The sequence below is a fragment of the Cryptomeria japonica genome, chromosome 9 (genome assembly GCF_030272615.1).
Source record: "Cryptomeria japonica chromosome 9, Sugi_1.0, whole genome shotgun sequence".
Taxonomy (NCBI): Eukaryota; Viridiplantae; Streptophyta; class Pinopsida; order Cupressales; family Cupressaceae; genus Cryptomeria; species Cryptomeria japonica.
This window is the reverse complement of record NC_081413.1, coordinates 550359857-550379595: the sequence shown is the minus strand read 5'-3', so window position 1 is coordinate 550379595 and position 19739 is coordinate 550359857. Positions and strand designations below refer to the sequence as shown.

General features: G+C 43.4%; 1 protein-coding gene across 1 annotated transcript in view; it reads right to left on the bottom strand.

The window, feature by feature from the left end:
* Positions 1-19739, bottom strand: part of LOC131060973 (rRNA (cytosine-C(5))-methyltransferase NOP2C) — a 185244-nt gene that overhangs the window by 73839 nt on the left and 91666 nt on the right. The window contains exons 4-5 of the mRNA XM_057994463.2: positions 18734-18952; positions 18288-18532 (exon numbers count right to left, since the gene is read on the bottom strand). Coding sequence (XP_057850446.2) covers positions 18288-18532; positions 18734-18952 — 464 coding nt within the window. The remainder of the gene's footprint in view (positions 1-18287; positions 18533-18733; positions 18953-19739) is intronic.

The following is a 19739-nucleotide window of genomic DNA, read 5'->3' as shown; positions in this document are numbered from 1 at the left end:
GTTTTTTGATGCCTCTTCCTTTTATTCCACACAAATGGCCTACCACCCGATAATATGAACTATTACGTTCAATATCACATCCATGGCATTTCCAACGGAATCCCCCACCTCCCGGAAGTTGTTTTATAATGTCCACATATTTCCATAAGGGAGAATTTGGATCATTTCTTTGTTTTGCAATTATTTGTTCATTGCCAATGGAGGAAGATGTAGATGCCATTCTAGTTCCTATGGCAAGAAATAAAATAAACATATTCAAAAACAAAAACTAAATAATGAAAAAAAATTCAAGTTTCATGTTTGACAATTTGTGAAACAAAAATAGTTGGAAAAAAATGTTTAAAAACCTACCTCTTGCAGCCAATGGAAGCTTGAAAATGTATGGAAATGATGCTGCAACACTTGTTGAAGCTTCTAAAATCAGTCTTCAACTCCTCCTCTTTGATCTTGGAAGCCAAATTTTGTTCAACCTTTCTTCAACCTGCTCTCATAAAAAATTTGTTTGCAACACAAATGAGGTGAAATGTGTCAATAAAATGTTTTAGAAGTGTTTTTTAGGTTATAATTTTCACTTTTTAAAAGGCGGAATTGAAAAAAAATTAAAATTTGCTTTGTTTTTTAACTTTATGGGCCGCCCAGCCGCCCGGGTTCGACTGGGTTTGACCCCGGGTTCGACTGGGTTCGACCAGGGTCGAACCCACCCTGGGTTTTTCGAACCCTGGTTGAACCCAAGTCGAACCGGACCCGTACCACGGACCCGGTCGAACCCGGACCCGTACCAAGGCGTCCCAAGGGCGAACCCGGTAACTCTTAAAGTAATCCATAAAATGAACATATATATATATATATGAACATAATGTAAGGGACATTACACACTCGACGAATTTGTCGCTTGAAGTTGAAGCATAGGAAGAAGAGGGAAATAACGACAAATGCACATCATCCTCATAAGGATCTGCAAAATAGATTGTGCAAGCTAACCATTCCTACTTTTGATGGCTCAAATAGAAGTACTGCTGCTTGAATTCAAAAGTTAGACACCTATTTTTTCACTAAACCCCATGTATGAGTAAGCTATCAAATGTGCTACAGCATATTTAGATGGCATAGTGAATGAGTGGTGGTATTATGGATTGGTTACTCAAGAAGAAAATTTGATTAGCACTTATGATGAGTTCAACTAAAGATTAACTGAGAGGTTTAACAAAAAGAATTCAAAGATCTACTTTAGAGAATTGGCTCAATTGGAAATAGAGTGGTATTGAGGACAATTATCTAGAGAAAAATTGGAGATCATTAATTATGGTTCTTAATGTTTCAGAGAGGGGGGCGACAATGATTTTCTTGGAGGGTTTGACTGAGCTTCTTAGAGGTGGGGTTAAGGCATTTCATCTACCATAATTATCAAAGGCCATTAGAAGAGATTTCAAGTTGGACACTTCAATTCTTAAGAACAAATTTCAACATTAGGTACCACCTCCAATGCCTCAAAAGAAATCATTTCAGAAGTATTGCACGAAAAGGAGATGCCATAGAAAGCAAGGAAGAGGAATCAAGGAATGAGCTTAAAAGGAAAAAAGTTGCACTTCTCTTGCAAGGAGCCATTGAGACTAATCATTGATGTCTTGGTAGAGGACAAATACACTACATTGAAGTAGTACTGGAGGAAGAATGTAAAGCAGAGGATCTTGAGCCCAAAGTTGAAGAGATAGAGAAAGGAAGTACCCAAAAAGAGGAAATTTTGGTAGGCACTTTTGTGTCACTTTTGAGTGTCTTGGTATCATTCATTCAAAGTTAGACTGATTCTGCATGGGCAAAAGATTATATTATTGATTGATAGTGGAGCCACCCATAATTTCAAAGATGAGGTTTTGGTATCCAAGAGAGGACTAGACAACAGAAAATTTTGAGTGGTTCAATGTCATAGTTACAGATAACTTCACCATTCCTTGTACTAAGAACATAGAGCAGCTTGACATCAGCTTGGGAAGAATGCATAATCAATTCTATGTTGTTGGATTAGGCAAGACAAACATGGTTTTAGCATACAATGGTTATACTCCCTTGGAGACCTCACTTTAAACTATCAGACTATGGAGCTGAAATTGAAATCAGAAAAGAGAGAGGTAGTGCTTTGAGGCATATAAAATGGAGCCCCACGAGTTGTCATGGCTATGAGAATGGAGCATCAAATCATGACTTCATCCATAGGTGAGAAATCTTATTATGATGTTATTTGGTTTACTTCGGATCATCTTTGTATAGTGTTTGATGTTGCATTTATAAGGTTACCATCAAGCAGATAGTACCATCAAGATTTAAGAAAGAATTGCATTGGATATATCCTTCCTAGTGAAGAAGCTAAGGGCACCAGTAAAATATCTCGAGAAGATAACATAAATATCAGATTAATACAGCATAAGCTTGGTGCAATCACTTCAAATTTGGGTATTTGTGCAAGGGCTCACCAATAAGACATGACACGAATGAGTGGTGATAGCATATTCCCATAATGTTACAAAGGAATCATACCCAGACCTGCTATGTACACAATTCCCAGCCTTAGTCCTGTTGTTGTCAACATTTTCAGTCACCACATTACTTATTTGCAATCATAAAAGTGTCTTCAGTCATAGGATGGAGTGGTTTTAAGCTTGTTACTGCTAATGAAGTATTTTCAGTCCCTGCATGGGTGTTTGCAGCCTATTTTAGCAAGGATTGTCAATTTTATAGTTGTACTATTTTCACATTGTTGACTTTGATGATTTCATCTAGGACTATTATCACTCATGTACAGTTGTAGGTCATCAGATTTTGAGAGAATTTCCTTTCTTGCTGATGTCTGTGAGAGGTTTCAGCTAATGATGTAGATCCATAATTCTTTAATTCTTATTAGGTCTTGGGCAAATTGCAGCCGGAAGTTTTAAACCCAGCTCTGAATATGATTCCTCATAGCCAACTATTTTTAGATTAAAGTCTCTCGACATATAGGTTTTGACAGGTAAAGATGAGGAAGCCAAAACAATCCTACAAAAGAGGAAAAATAGACAAACTCCTCTTCTGAAGAGGACCCGACAAAGGGAGGCAATACTGATAAAGACAAGGAAGTTGAAATTATTGAAGTGACTACATCTCCTTTCTACACTCCATTTCTAGATCTTCCTCCAGATACTTCACCTATTGAGCTTCCAGAAGATGCGTAAATCCAGATTGATACATGGTCAAGTTAACTAAGGGCTCCCATCGAGATCATGGAGTACCCACCTTTGAGTCCTTTGTAGGAGAAGCCAAAGCTACATCTACAGAAGCATGAGAGAGATCTACAACAGCCAAAGGGTAGTTTACCACAACCAGAAGCAAGTAGTGCACCATTACAAGAAAGCAGTTTCCCTAAATTGGAGGCTGACCCACAGTTGCATGCGAAGTCACCTAGCTGAACTCAAAAGAATGATGAGATAACTAACCATACAACTCTTGAAACCTATGTTACTCCAAATTTTTGAGATGGATACAGCAAGAGACGGGTGGAAGAGTTTCGGGATAACTTTTCTTCGCACCATTTTTGGGAATGGCAAGGGATGAAAGGGATACAGCTATATAAAAAAAAGGAAAATTTTAATATATATATATGGAAATTCCAAATATTCATATGATAACATTAATAAATCATTCATCATATACAATATAGATCTTTAATACATAACATTTGTCTTGAACTGGAAGCTCACCTGAGTCAAACAAATTAGCAGAAGTCAAAACTTAATTGCTTTGATAACTCGTCGTCAATATGCATGTGATATTAAAAAATAGAATACAAATTGTAACAAAATGCCCAAAGGCTACAAGTAAAATGGAGGGTACATGACCACACCAGCAAGATTTCCCATCACATCATTATGCAAGCTTCCATTAGATATGTAATTGAAATTCTCTATAACTCTTATGATCTGATATTTCAAGGAAAAAGTAGAACGGTCAGAATGTGTTTGTGTCTAAAGAAGATGCAAACATGGGGACAGAACTTGATCTCCTAAAAAACTAGTGCGTAGTGATTCGGCAAACAGATTGAGGTATTTTCTTATTAGACAGTGTCAAGTTTCAGGTTCATAGCCTCTCAATGTCCCAATTTCAGTTTTCTGATGAAATATTTAGTTTGTAGCAAAGTTTAATATACTCCTTTGACTTAGGAAATTATTATACTAATATCCATAAGTGGCCAAGAATAGACTTTTCAAAGTATAAATTTATGGACTAAATTTCAGAATATAGACAACATCCAATCTGGTATGGATTGTTCCTAGTAATATACACTCAACTCAGTACATTGTCAATATCCCTTATGCTCTGTTTTGAACAAATTATTATAATATCAAAGCCTGTATGTGATTTTGAATTATATAGCATGGAAGGATAAACAATTTATTCTATATAATGTTAGCAGATTTTCACAATCCATGAGATAATTCTGTTGTTGCTTCTGGATTCAATTGCATGAATCTTTTGTATCAACATTCACATTTTCAGTCTCCTTATGCTCTCTAACATCCTGATGATGGATCATGAAGTGTGATCCACAATGTTAAAACAAAAAAATCACACAATCAAATCCAGAAGCAATAACAGTAATTTCTTTTATTTTTTTCAAAAATGTCACTTCTTTATGGGGATGACCAATCGTCCCTAGGACAGTTGGGGTATGTCACAGACGTCCCCACCCATCCTAAGGACGACAGGCTGCTCCCTTTAATTTTCTGGAGCATCCCCAAGTTTTTGAGACATTCCCTACATTTTTATGCAATTTAGGGATGGCCTAGTAACATCTCCATGTCCCCGGAATGTTCCACAAACAGGAATGCATCCCTGAGTTTCCTTACTCCGAACCTGATCCAAGTAATCCACTAGGGAGTACTCAGCAATATATCCAGAACTTGGAGCCAATGGCCTACATCATGAGTGAGGTGGTAGATATGGCTCGCAAACTAGATAGTTGCCATTCTCCCCTGGTCCTACAGGAAGCCTGACGAATTCAGCACTTTATTGAGAGAGAGTGACATGAAAACTTTACCAAAATATTTTTCTCACATGGTTGACCCACCAATGGGACATCAAAGATGACACAACCTTGACATCCTACATGAATTGCCCCTGCCTTTGGAGGCTTAGTTGGTCAGGTATTAGGAGCACTATACTCCATTAAGTCCAAATTCCACTCCTTATATTTCCCCCTACAACAATAAATAGCCACTCACCATACCATTGAAGCTTGAATTGAGGAGTCTACTCACATCTCTCAAAAGCTCAAACAGGAAATGGATGATCAAAGTCAAAAGCTAGTTGACCTACCAAATGCTCCTCACTGAGTCTAAGAAACTAAAGGTGGCAAGACAAGGAGAGGATCATTGCTCAAAAGGACCAAAACATTGTAGACAAAGACACATGATTGGTTGAGAAGGATAGGGAAACTCTGAGTTGAAGCTTGCAAATGAGAAGGATATATCTCAACTTCTAGAGGCAGTTCAGATGGTGAAACTTTCATGAGAGCGAGAACTCCTGGCAACTAATCCAGCTGAAGAAATGAATGGAGAAAGTTTACAAATTGTGCCAATCAATTTCTACACACTCCACTCCATCTTTTGTCTTCTAGCAACCAAAGTCTTTGTTATCGGGAAAAAGTGTATAATTTAGTAATGTTAATTATTGATAGTTAGTTAGCCGACGGGTAGGTAGTTGGAGTCGCGACGGTTGTGTCGCACCCCTTCGGCTGTCATATATTGTACCACCTTCGGGTGTTGGAGGACATGTAAGATGTAATATTGACGACAGATTATAATATGAACATCTTTTGACATTAATGGAAAGCTTATTCTGGTACTTCCTTTGTAATTGCATTGTGCATTGCTGTTCAATTTCTGTATTCTTCCTGTTTACCCAGTGAGGTAAACATTTGGCGCCGTTGCCTAGACGAACTCGAAACGGAAGACACGGATGGCGCACAGACCCAATGGGCCTACCCGTTGCTGAAATAAACCCAGAAGTCGACGATGCCCAAACAGAACTCTACGTAGGAGAAGACACCGCGACGAGAGAATTTTCAATTCTACTCCAAGTAGCCATTCAGACCTACGTTCGACGAGAGGCGGCGGAGGCGGAAGTCCCACCAAGTGCCGTGTGGACAGCGTTGGAAGTGAGTCCGGAGGTAAATCGGTTGATGAACCATCTCCCCCGATTGCTAGCACAAGCATCGTTGGCACAACAAGCTCGCCTGAAGGAGATTGCCCGGGAGGAGCGACGCCAAGAAATTTTGCAACAGTACGAGGAACGGGAAGCAGAACGAGATGGCACCAGGTCAGGGGCATTTGAACTGTGAGCCATACGGGACGGAATAAAGAACACTTATTGTAATAATTATGTCATATTGTTGGCATAAACCTGTCTTCCACATTATGAATGAATAAAAGTGTTCTAGTTTTTATGTCATTAAGTATATAGAAAGCTGTTGGGAATTAATGCCCAATACACTGAATAAAGACAAAAATAAGCAACAATATATAGATGAACGTGCAGTAGCCCAACGTGCCTTGATCCTTGAACAGCAAGCGGAAAGGCGACAAAGGTATAAGCGAAGAGAGGAGGAACGCTCCGAAGGGGACGGTGAGGCCAGCGGCCACCCACGGAGTCGGGAGGAGTTACTTGCGGAAACCCGCCGTAGGATAGAGTGTACCAAATCTCAGTTGAGGGATTTGAGGGACTTGCCACACACACCAGAGGCTAGGAAAACTCCAATGAGTGGGGAGGAGGCAGGAGAGGGAGAAGACACCGGGGCTGCTAGGAGTGTCGGAGGGACACCGAGGCACGGCGGTCAAGCACCCCTTATAGGATCTGACCCATCCGGAGTAGGACAACAGCCACCAGTAGTAAAAAGACAAGGCATGGCACAAAAACAAAAACTTCCAAAGTTCCATGGGGATGGGAAAGAAGACCTTGTCCGCCACTGTCGCACTTGTGAAACAATTTGGGGAGCGAATGGTGTTACCGATGAGGACGAGTGGGTAACACAGTTTCCCGCAACCCTGAGGGGCGTAGCCATCGACTGGTTTTCGGATACGGATAAGGCTAAAATTAGCACATGGGCAGACTTGAAGAAGGAATTTCAAGCAGAGTTTCATCTACTAAGAGACGATAATGAGATCGTAGCCGAAATCTACGGCACGAAACAGAGAAAGGACGAGACTATTCGAACCTACAGCCGGCGGCTCAAAGAGCTGCTAGGAAAGATGGAGAACCAGCCGGCAAACGGACTGAAAAAACGGTGGTTCGTGGAAGGTCTAAAGAAATCCCTTAGACGAAAAATGAAGATAGTACCTCCGTCTTCATACTCCGACGCCTATAACAGGGCAATGGATTTAGAAAGTGAACAGAAGACGTCCAAAAAGAAGAAAAATAAATCCTCGTCGGAGGATGATTCCTCTTCTGACAAAAGTGATAGCAGTGATGATGACTCTAATCGGAAGGTACGGGCTCTCCAGAAAGATATGGAGCGAATGATGAGAGAGATAAAGGCAACCAAAGGAAGCACAAGCAAGGGCGACGAAGGGGAGTTATGGTGCACGAACTGCCGTACCGACGGACACACCAAGGGGTCTTGTCCGAAAAAAGCATTTTGTGACATTTGCCAGATTGCCGGACACCTTACCAAGGAGTGTCCGTACAATATGAGGACCTGTAACCAACAGGTTCTCTTTACAGAACCATCTGCGTCAGCCGGCACGTCCCAGCCTGCGAGCAACAACGCCTGATCTGGCGGCTATCGAAACAACAGGCGAGGAAGAGGTAATAATAACAATACGAATAATAGAAGCCGAATCCAATACGACGCTAAAGGGCGGCCGATGATACAATGCCGAGCTTGCAATCACTGGGGGCATTTCGCCAGAGACTGTACAGTGGAGGAAGCACCACAAAAACTTTGCAAGTGGTGCGGTCCGGGGGACCATGATGATGGCAATTGTCCCAAATCTGGCGTGAACCTGTTGAATGTAGAAACGGAAGATGCACTCGCCATAACAAGGTCCAAGATGAAAGCAGCCACTTATCCAGATCCCCGCACGGAAAAACGAAAGGCATTGGAGGCACGAGCGGAATTGGAGAAGGAGATGTCAACGAGCAAGGATGCACAGGGGCTTGCGGGTACTTCTCGCTCTGAAGGAGAAACAAACATTATAAACCAACTGTTACAGGTCGAGATACCCGTCAAAATGAAGGACCTCCTGGAAAGTATGCCGCACTTGCGAGCGACATTGTTGCAATCCGCAATGATAACCCCAGTAGGCCAACCAATACATGGCAAGGACAACCTTGGCAAGACAGCGGCAGACCCATTAACCCTGACGATCAATAATGGTAGACACCCAGCAGTGGTGGAAATGGGTATATTGGGCACCACCCTGACCGACACAATTGTCGACGGCGGGTTGGGAGTAAATGTCTTGCCAGAGGAAACATGGAAAAAATTGGGTAAACCTACTCTCTGGCCGTCCACCTTTAATTTATTGGGAGCAGACCAACATGGCATCAAGCCGCTTGGCACACTCATGGCGCAACCAGTGACGATCGGAACACAGCCGTTCGTCTTGAATTTTGTGGTCATCCCATTGAAGAAGAAGGGGTATGATGCCATCCTCGGCAGAGGCTGGTTGGTGGCGGCCAAAGCAAACCACAATTGGAAGAAGAACACCTTGTCCATGGAAAAGGCTGGCAGAAGGTATACCATTGACCTCAAAACTCAACTGGTCAGTGAAGAGTTGGCGTCAGAGTCAGAGTCCGACGGAGACAACGATACCGACGAAGGAAAAGATGGCAGGGAACCAGATGACGAAGGCATCTTAGGAATTCAAGCTTGTTCTGAGGATGAGACGGATTCTTTGAGAGGGCTCTTCCATTGGCAAATGGAAGACTATGAATTATTGTACGGGTGCAATATGTTGGGGATTGAAGGACCTGACATGAACGAGTTTCCGCCAGAATACGGACAATACAAGGAAGGGGATGTCCCTATGGATGACGCACCAGCGCACCAGTTTGACAAAAGTAAGCCCATAAGGTACGAAGAATCCGCACTTCAAGTTACAAACCTTGGAGAAACTTCATAACAGAAAAATATTCTGGTCGGCGACGACTGGAATCCGGTCTTAAAGACGGCGGCGTTCAAAATCTTCACAGAATACAAAGATGTGTTCGCTTGGACGTATAAGGACCTCAAAGGGGTACCACAAGAACTTTGTGTACATCGGATCCCTCTGGTTCCCGGAGCCGTGCCCGTACGGAAGAGGCCATACAGGATGAACAAAAATTATGCGGCCAGGGTAAATAACGAAATTGACCGCATGCTTGAATCAGGGATTATCTTCAAGGTCCAGACGAGTGAATGGGTATCACCCATTGTGATATCCTTGAAAAAGGAGGCCGATCAGATAAGAATCTGTGTAGACTTCAGGTGTTTGAATGCTGTCATAATTAAAGATCCATTTCCCATACCATTCACAGACACCATCCTCGAGGAAGTCGCAGGTCACGAAATTTATTCATTTATGGATGGATTCTCCGGATATAATCAAATTTCCATTGCAGAGGAGGACAAATTGAAGACCACCTTTGTCGTAGAAGATGGCGTCTATGCATACAACCGGATGCCATTCGGGTTGTGCAACGCGCCAGCTACCTTTCAACGGATAATCCTCCATATCTTCGATAAAATGTCCGTGGGAAACTTCAAAGCATTCTTGGATGATTGGTCCATTTACAGCACGGAGGAGGCACATCTGGCCGCACTTGGCGAATGCATGGAGAGATGCCGACGAGCCCGCCTCGCCCTAAATCCCAAGAAATGCAGATTCATGGTGCCTCGGGGCAAGTTACTAGGGCACATCATCTGCAAGGCTGGACTGAAGACGGACCCTGACAAAGTACGGGTCATTGTGGAGATGGAGGCGCCCGACGATGTCACTGGCATCAAGTCATTTCTTGGACACATCGGGTATTATAGGCGGTTTATTAAGAACTTTGCCCAAGTATCATACCCACTTGATAGGCTGACACGAAGGGGGGAGCCGTACGTCTGGGGGACGGCCCAAGAAGAGGCTTTTCAAGAGTTAAAGTCACGATTGGTGGGTGCGCCAATCTTGACATACCCAGATTGGGACAAAGAGTTCCATGTACATGTCGACGCATCCAACTTCGCCATAGGGGCCACCCTGGCACAGGTTGGCAGCCACGGGCTGGACCACCCAGTGTATTTTGCAAGTCGACTCTTGTCAAACGCAGAGAGGAACTACAGCACGACGGAGAGAGAAGCCCTCGGCATGGTATACTCCGTCCAAAAATTCCGACATTACCTATTGGCGACACCATTCACATTTTATGTGGATCACCAGGCATTGATGTATTTGGTGAACAAGCCAATCATCCAGGGGCGGATTAGTCGATGGCTGTTACTGTTACAAGAATTTACGTTCAACATCATTGTCAGACCTGGTAGGAGCCATGTCATAGCCGACCAGCTATCACGGATCAAGTCTGGAGAGCCGGCTGAAGGTGTTAGCGAGGATTTTCCGGATGCCCATCTTTTCCGCATTGCCATCCTTCCTCATTGGTACACGAGTGTGGGTGAATACCTGTCAACGTCAAAATTTCCTAAGGAAATGTCAGCAGGCGAAAGACGGAAACTTGTATTAAGAAGCCGAACATTCCAACTTATAAATGGCCTTCTCTACAAAATGGGACCTGACCAGATCCTACGACGATGTGTCTTGGAAGAGGAAATCCTAGGAGTATTGAGAGAAGCCCATGAAGGGGCCGCTGGAGGACACATGGGACCGGATACGACAGCAAGGAAGGTCCTACTAGCGGGCTTGTGGTGGCCGACACTGCATAATGACGCCAGAGAATGGGTGACAAGTTGTGATACATGTCAGCGTGCTGGGCGACCGTTAAAGAGAGATTTCATGCCACTTAACCCGTCGCATGCTCAAGAGTTGTTCGAAAGATGGGGGTTAGACTTCGTTGGTCCATTGAAACCGAGTCGCGCCCGATGATGTAGATACATTGTCGTGGCGACAGAATATTTGACCAAATGGGTCGAAGCGAGGGCTTTGGCAGACAACTCCGCCGTCAGTACGGCGAAATTCATTTATGAACAGATTATCACCTGGTACGGAATACCTATTCAACTGACAAGTGATAGAGGGGGGCACTTTGTAAATCATATTATTCGACTACTGACAACCGAGTTCAAAATTTTTCATTCCCTATCAAGTCCGTACTATCCCAGGGCAAACGGTCAGGCTGAGGCGACCAACAAAATCATGGTGTCGGTAATTTATAAGTCCTGTGGGGTTGAAAAAGAAGACTGGGAGGAGCGTCTGCCGTCGGTACTTTGGGCGTACCGAACAACTTACAAAGTAACCACCGGGCAGACACCTTTCCAATTGATGTACGGCCAGGAGGTTGTGGTACCAGTGGAATTCATGGTGCAGGGTCTCAGAATCGCTATTGACAACAGGCTAGGCGACATGGAAAGCCTTCGAGAGAGACTATACGCCCTAAATAAGTTGGATGAAAGACGGACGATGGCACAATGGGTGACAGACGTGGCCCAGCAACGCAGGAAATATTGGCATGACCAACACATTCGGCGGGCGAGGTTCACGCCGGGCCAATTAGTCCTAAAGTATAACGAACGGAACGAGATTAAGCCCGGCAAGTTCAGAGTGAAGTGGCTAGGTCCTTGCAGGATCCGAGAGGTCGCAGCGAATGGATCGGTCAAGCTCTCGACCCTCGACGGAAAAGAGATACCAGAGGCAGTCAACAGGTCCAAACTGAAGGTCTATCACGAACGGAGGGAACTGGGAACCTCCAGTCAGACGGCTGCAGCTAAAAATTAGAAAATTTCAAAAAAATATATATATATATAAAATGGAAAAAAATATATATACGAAAATTTGAAAAAAAAGTATATATGAAAAAAAAAAATTGAAAAAAAAAAAAAAAAAAAAAAGAGAAACGAAGAAGAAAAAAGACCACCGTACGGTGGACACGTAGTGGCACCACCGAAGGTGGAATCCACCGTGCGGTGGAAGCCACCGAAGCCACCGACGGTGGAAGCCACCGTGCAGTGGACGCCACCGAAGCCGCATAAATAAAAAGGCCGCCACACGAAGGGTTGTCATTACAACGCCGCGCAAAAGGAAAAGCAGGAAACGCAGCCAAGGGAAAAAGGAACCCCGCACCACCACACAACGCCGCACGAAGGGAAAAGGAGATCACCGTAGGGATAAACTGCCACGCACAAGGCACACCACGCGGGAAGAGACAACACCGCACGAAGGGAAAGGGAAGACCACGCCGCACGAAGGAAACACCGCCAATTTGGAAGAGTTTCATTGCACGCAACCAAGTTCAAACACGTACCCTTTCTAATAAAGCGAGGGCTATTCACCAATACGCCACGAAAAACACTGCGGAGGGAGAAGAGGACGCAGCCGAAGGGAAAGGAAGGGCGCAGAAGCTACCGTGCGGTGTTCACAAATATAGGCAGACAAGAAGCTACCGTGCGGTGTTCACAAACATAGGCGGAGATATATATAGTGCGGGAGGTGGACAAGAGGACTTTTGTTCAGCTTTTTACTAGCCGGAGGTAGTTGGGGATTACCGCCGTACGGCCTACCTGCCAGGAGGTAGTTAGGTGCCTTCCGTCTGACAAGGGAAAATCAAGAAGTGGTTACCAGGTCAATGGAGTCTGCGGGAAAAAGAAATTGGAAAAAACAGTTGCAGGATAGCAGCCATAGGAAGCCGAATGCACGTATTCTTCCTTCAGGTGTTCGAATAGCAGGTGGCACAATGGAAGCCAGGCAGAAGAAAAAGACACCACAGCAACCCACTGCACGAGGGAAGAACACCTTCACTTCACAGAATATCACCTTTGAGGGATTGAATGGGGTGGAATGTCGGAAATGGTGGCAAGAAACGCCGGATGATAATTTGGTGAAGACAAGTCTTCGCAAAGCAGGGGTAGAATGGGCTATCCGGATGCCTATGTTCGCCATTCGCGAGTACGTGGGAGCATTGCGATATATGGTTGATACCTTTGATAGCCACTCACGGACGAGCACATTTGAGTACCTTGGGAAGGATATCACCTTATCCTTCAAACCTGCAGATTTCACGAGAGTATTTGGCATCCCAGGCATACATGGCAAGAAAGTGGACTTGAAGGCCAAGAAGATGACACGGGAAGAAAAGGAACATTGGATTACGCGAGTGTCCCGAGACTTGACCCCAGCAGAGTTGGCGAGCATCGTAGACGCCACGAAGGGTCGTGGGATGCGTAGGTCCTTTGTCGCAGAGGGTCATTGGCGGTGCATTATGGACGTCATCAAAAGCAGGTTGACAGGGTCTGGTAGGGCATCAGACATCGCTCTACCACAGATCGTATTGATGAACGGGTTGATGAACGGCGTCGTATATGATTGGGCTACCTTGTTATCAGAGCGGATGTGCGCATTCTTGATGATGGAGCAGCGCACCTTTTACATGCCCCACTATGCCATTGGACTGTTCTTGGAGGCTACGCGGGAAGCAGTGCCAGAGGCCGAGTTGGAGGTACGGCCACAGGGACCTTTGGCGGAGGGTGAGCCTCCTATCATGCATTGGCGACACCTTGACATTGGCCACTCTTCCGCGAAGCGGAAAAGGATATTAGAGACCACCTCAGCAGAACCTGATAGTGGGCAAGAAACTTCTAGCAGTGCAGAGGATTCGGAGGATGAGGAGGATGAGGATGACAGTAGCAGTCGGGCCACAGACGAGGGGAGGATGGAGCCCGCCGGAGAGCGAGTGTTGTTTGCACCACCCACACTCCCACTTGGCACACTTGTGGGGTCGTCGGCAGGCAGTACTTTGATTCCGGCATTTGGGCAGAGCCGCACGCCCGTTACACTCGGGCCCATGCAACCGGCCGCATCACCTTCCGCCATACCACCGCAGCAAGCTTGTGCACCAACCGCAGGACCGACTCCCGCAGAGGCATGTCCTAACAGCAGGGCGGAGTTGTGTGGTCCACCGCAGGGAGGCGTGGCAGGGGAGATGGTTGAGAAAGAGCCTCAGGTGCGACTGGACGTTGTGGGATCCGACGCAGTGGTGACGGTTGCTGCCTCCTTGTTGGAGGAGCCCATCGCAGGACATGTTTCCGAGGGGGAGAGAGGGTCGGAGGTGTTGAGTGCAGCTCCATCGGTGGCGGCTATGGGGAGTTGGCTGACCCGGAGATTCCAGATGACAGTGATGTCACCCGTAGGAGTAGCTGTATTCTCACCTCGGCGAGAGCCTCCCACTGAGGTGGTGGATCTGGAGGATTCCTCGGCGGAGACGCAGGCACCAGCAGAGGGACAGGTGACTGGAGAGGGTGTTCCTACCGGCCCAAAGCAGGCCACTGCTACACTTGAGGGGGCGGGGGAGACACCATTGTGCCAGCAGGATGCAGCAGGTGTGGTCCCTGAGGAGACTTTTGAGTTACCACGTGGATTTCCTGTACCTACATCGGGGCTGGATGGGGAGGATATTGAGGTTTACTTGGCAGATATGGTGACGAGGGGTCGGCGAGTGGTGGTCGCGGCTCAGACACGAGCTTTGCAGCAGGTTGTGGAGGAATTAGAGCAGGTCCTCCAGTTTATGCGAAACGGCTGTCCCGCAGCTTTCACTACATGTTTTGAGGCACGAGGGTGGCCAGTTATCCAGACGGATGTGATGTTGGAGGCTTGGAGTGTGCCTCAGCCCGTCGTGGAGAGTAGGGTGACGACTCTCGTCCGGGAGATTGAGCAGGTTTACAGGGAGGCCTACTATGCCTTACGCCAGACGCAGCATGAGTCTGCGGTTCGCGAGGCTACTCGAGTTGAGTTAGAGCAGGACATGGCCAGACAACAAGCCTCGTGGGCAGCCGAGAGATCAGAGTTGGTAGCACAGCTTGAGACAGCCCACGCAGAGAAGGTTGCGGTGGACACTCGTCTTTCGGAGGAGCAGAGTGCGCGGAGTCTCGTAGTTGGGTTGAGAGTTATGAGTAATTGCCAACAGTTGGGAAGTCCTTAGCAACTAACAACAAATTTAAATATTTCCTTGTGGTTGGGACAAGGGACGCACTAGGCAAGCAGCTCGAGATCCCAAATTTTGTATGAAGTGCATTGATGAATAAAATATAGTTTTTACACTCTCATTTCATGTTTTGTTCAATATGTTCTTATCTAGTTCAATTATTCATATATAACTCTGTTTACCATGTTAATTGCTTAACCGGAAACCATGTAAACAACTAAGGCTATTGAAGACAATTATTTCAGCCACCACACTACTAATTCAGATGAAATTTCAAGTGATTTATGGCTGTTGCAGCTTCTTTCCAGCCCACATACAATCTGGTTTATGTCATTTTTTGGAGGGTACATCCTACGACTAATAGTAAGATCCATTGGAACTCAAGGATATTGTTATGAAACTCAAATACAACCTCTGAATTCTCACTTTATAGGAAGAGAAAAGTAGTGCAGCAAAAACATGGTAAGTTTGTAAGGCCACCCTTAGCCTTGTGGAATTTGGTAGGTGTCTTCAATCATTGATCATTTGTCATCAAACTCAAGAGGAGCATCATGAGAATGGACTGCCTAATCCTATCCAGAATTGGAAAGAAGCAATCAAAGATCTCATCACAAATTTTTCAAAAGTTTGCCTTTTAATATTGTGGATCATGCACACTTCATGGTTGCTGTCTTTCAAGTGGCCAAATTGTTTTCTAAAGAAATAATTAAATTACAAGGGTTGCACAAAAAAGTTATGGATGATGCATATGGAAGATGTAGCTTTTGTTGGCAGAAATTGTTTCACTTGGCAGGCATGGGATCTAGACCTATGGATATCAAATGACAATTCATAGGTGGAGTGTCATGTCCCCTTTTCAGAAACAGGGCCATGGAGAAAACCTCTAGAATATCCCCCTTTCATGTAGGCTAAAGGGTAAAGCAAGGAGAATAGTTTATAATTATTTGAAGTAGGGTCTGGCAATTTCTAATTTAAGGTACAACTTAATAATATTATTATTAAAAAGTCTTTTAAACACTAATATTAATATAAAAAGTATTTTTTAATACTTCTAGAAATTGGACCCGTGGACCCATTTGGAGCACTACATAAGATAGGTGTTTAATTTCTTTAGAGGATCTCATATCTTGTCATCATTTTCCAAAGCAACTTTTCAAGAATTTTGAACATTGAGTTCAAATTTTCATCCGAGGACAAAAACCTTAGCTGATTAGAGATCTTGGAGGACAAAAACCCTCTTGGATTTTCACTACCGAATTTAAGGTCAAAAACCCTCATATGGTTGCATGTGAGTTGAATTCGGTCATTTTCAAATTTGGGGTGGTTGGATAGGCAAGCAAATTCAATATTTTTTATTATGGGGGGTTTCATCGCTGATTTTCAAAGTAATGGCTCATGATCCATCATTATATCACCTCTAGATCTTGAGCACCACATCTAGGAGGAGACACCATCCACATTTATAGCCAATTTCAAGTCTTGCACATATTTTGCTGCTATTTTATAGCTGGGTGCCAATAATTAATTGCCAAATTTCATCATGTTTGCTGAGCGCCACACTTGAGGAGGGTTTTCCAGAAGTTGTCAGCATAAATTGCTTCTTGTTCATTATTATTTGTTGCTGATATAATGTTGAGTTTGAGGCACCACCTTCCAAGGAGATCCGTGCCAGTTGTGGGGGTGATTTCATATTATCTTTGTCTGCAATCTACTCATTTTGGGTGTTTTTCCAGCCTTGTAAACCACTGTGCCAACCCATTCAGCCATCCAAGGGCTGTAACAGCCACTAATTTGCCTATTGTAGCCTTTGAATTTGGAGTGACCACCTTGAAGAAGGTTTTGGAAACCAATTTTAAGCTGTTGCAGCCCTTTACCAGCTGCCACATAATCTTCCCAGGTCATCCACCTTGTCATTGCAGCAATTACAAAATCCTTCCAATCATACACAGCTGCCAACCTTGGCATTCATCCCCCTATAAAGGATTTTCTTTAGCATGTGGTAGTTGCGTATTCATCATTTTCAGTCAAGATCAATTGTTGTAACTCTGAAAGTGTTTCTTGTTTAGACATCAATAATGTAAGTTGTTCCAGCTGTTTCAAATCAACTCAAAGGGTTACAAGTTAATATTTGATTCAAATCTAAGTGTTTTTGATACCCTAGAGTTTCATAATATGTTGATTATTTGCAATTTACAATTAAGGGTTCATGACATTCATTTCCAACCATATCAGCATTTAAACTAAACATTTTTGAGCATAAACTATTCAGATCTAAAGACAATTGCTGTCATAGGGTTTTGTATTGGCTATTCATTACATATCAGTCATAAATCAGCTAACTGCGGGAGTCATGTGACCAAAGTGGGATGACACAACCATCATCACTTCTGATAGAAGGGTATGGAAAGTCTTTTGGCTTTCTGAAAATGCTAATATAAGGATATCTGAGATGCTTCAGAAGCAGGCAGAGCTTGCACCATATTTAAAGGGAAAAAGACTCAAGCTGAAATCTCAACAGCTGCAATGACAAGGGGCTGTGCATGGCATGTTCCATTCTACAAATCTTAAGCCACCCCTGCCAATTGGCAAGCCAGGATAAACATCTAGGAGGGTAACCTGCCCATCCTTCTCATGGAACTCCATATACATCTGCTTAATGATATTCAGCTCTTCTAAATTATTTTTGTGCCTCTGTTCACAATAAAATTAAACAGATATCATAATGCCAGGGAATTTAAATCAGAAGGAAGTACATTTGATAGTTGATTTTAAAGTTTATGACCATATTCTGCTCAGAATAGCTAGTAGGTTAGTCCATATTTAAGATTATCTTAGTGGCAATGATGCCATCTTTTGTCAGTGGGACTGCATCACAAAGCTATATATTCAAGTCTTCTTATTACAATGCAGCAATGATATATATGTTAATAATTGTAGATAGACGGAATTTTGTCTTTTTAAAATTTTTGATATGTCTAACTCTTTTATTTTAATATAAATTTGTAAGCTTTACTCAAAACAAAAGTGGAGTAGTTGTCTCTTCCTAGATTGAAAGTGGAACAGCTGAGCATGATGAGTACATGATGTACAATTAAACTGATTTTTCACTGCATTTGGTACCTGATTATATGCCAGAACTGAGAACTTACTTTATCATACCCTGCCTCTGAAATATCTTGTCCATTTCCATTCTGAAAGACAGATGATTTTTTCAAGCCAACAATTCCAGACTCTTTGCCATAGAAAATCATCTCTGGTTCTTTGGGTTCTAAACTACTTTTTAAATCAATGAATTGTGGTGCTCTTCTTGAATTGCGCCTTTCTTTCCATGTTCTTTTGGATGTCCATTCTCCATATGTATCATTTAATTTATCTTGAGGTAAGCCAGATTTACCTATCCATTTAACAAGGAATCAATGCATTAAGGTGGAAACTGGAAAGCACCAAAAGACATTATTACAAAAGAAACAATAACAGAACAGCAAAACATTGAAATCACAGAATGTCTGCATACACTTCCCAATGAGAGATATCCTGAAAAGCTTCTGATTGTAATCAGAAATCACAGTTGCTTCAACTAAGTGAAGGAAATTACCATTTATCTCATGATCATTGTTGCATTCTAACTCAACAGGTTTTCTTATGGGTAACAAATTAAATGAAGTCCCATCAGCAACAAAAAGCCGACAATGGTCTCCCAGTTCATATTTCTGTAGCATGGTGCGACATGCTGCCAAACGATGTTTAGCAATATCAACACCAGTCAATGTACCAGACATCTTCAAAAGATCAGCAAGCATACAGAGTTTGGCTCCTGAGGACAAAATCAAAATGGAGTTAAAGAAGGTTCAAAGGATCCCACAGTGAAGACTCATGGCAAAACAAAACAGAGAAGTATATTGAAGAAAAATTAAAAAATCAAAGCATATCATTAAATGTTCAAATGGCCAGCCAAACGTGAGAAACAAAAGTAGTTCAAAGCTATATAATTCCCATGCTAACCCTTCGACAGTAACATTATGTACAGAATAATTGTACTATGGGAACACATCAGCAACAATGAAAAGAGTTCATCACATTGAATACAAAGGACACATGATATGCTTGAAAAACATTCTATTCATATAGACTACTCATGATACGTACATCACATGTTACTCTTTATAATCAGGGTGCTATGATATAAGATATACTACACGAGGCAATGATGTAATAGGTGCTTAAGAGGAAAGACTCCAACAGTTGTAGTTACACTCCACTGGAAACACCCACATATACCAAAATTAACTGAATCCCTGATACTCAGTATTTGACTCATACTACAACACTTAATACTTTTTAACTCTTTATTCACAATAAAAGTCTACATATACCCCCCAAACCACCCACCTAAAACAAATTTGTCAATCCTGGCAGTATGATATATCTCATCTTGTACAATCCTGGCCTCAGATAAAGCTGAAAACTGTCAGCAAGGTTGGAATTGTGGCTGAAGTGGATCTAGTCGCAGTAGTTATGGTGGCACAAGAGCACAGTACCCATAGTCTGTGAGAAAGAAGGCGAAGTGCTCCTTCCTCCAAATTGTCTCATTCCTGCTGCAG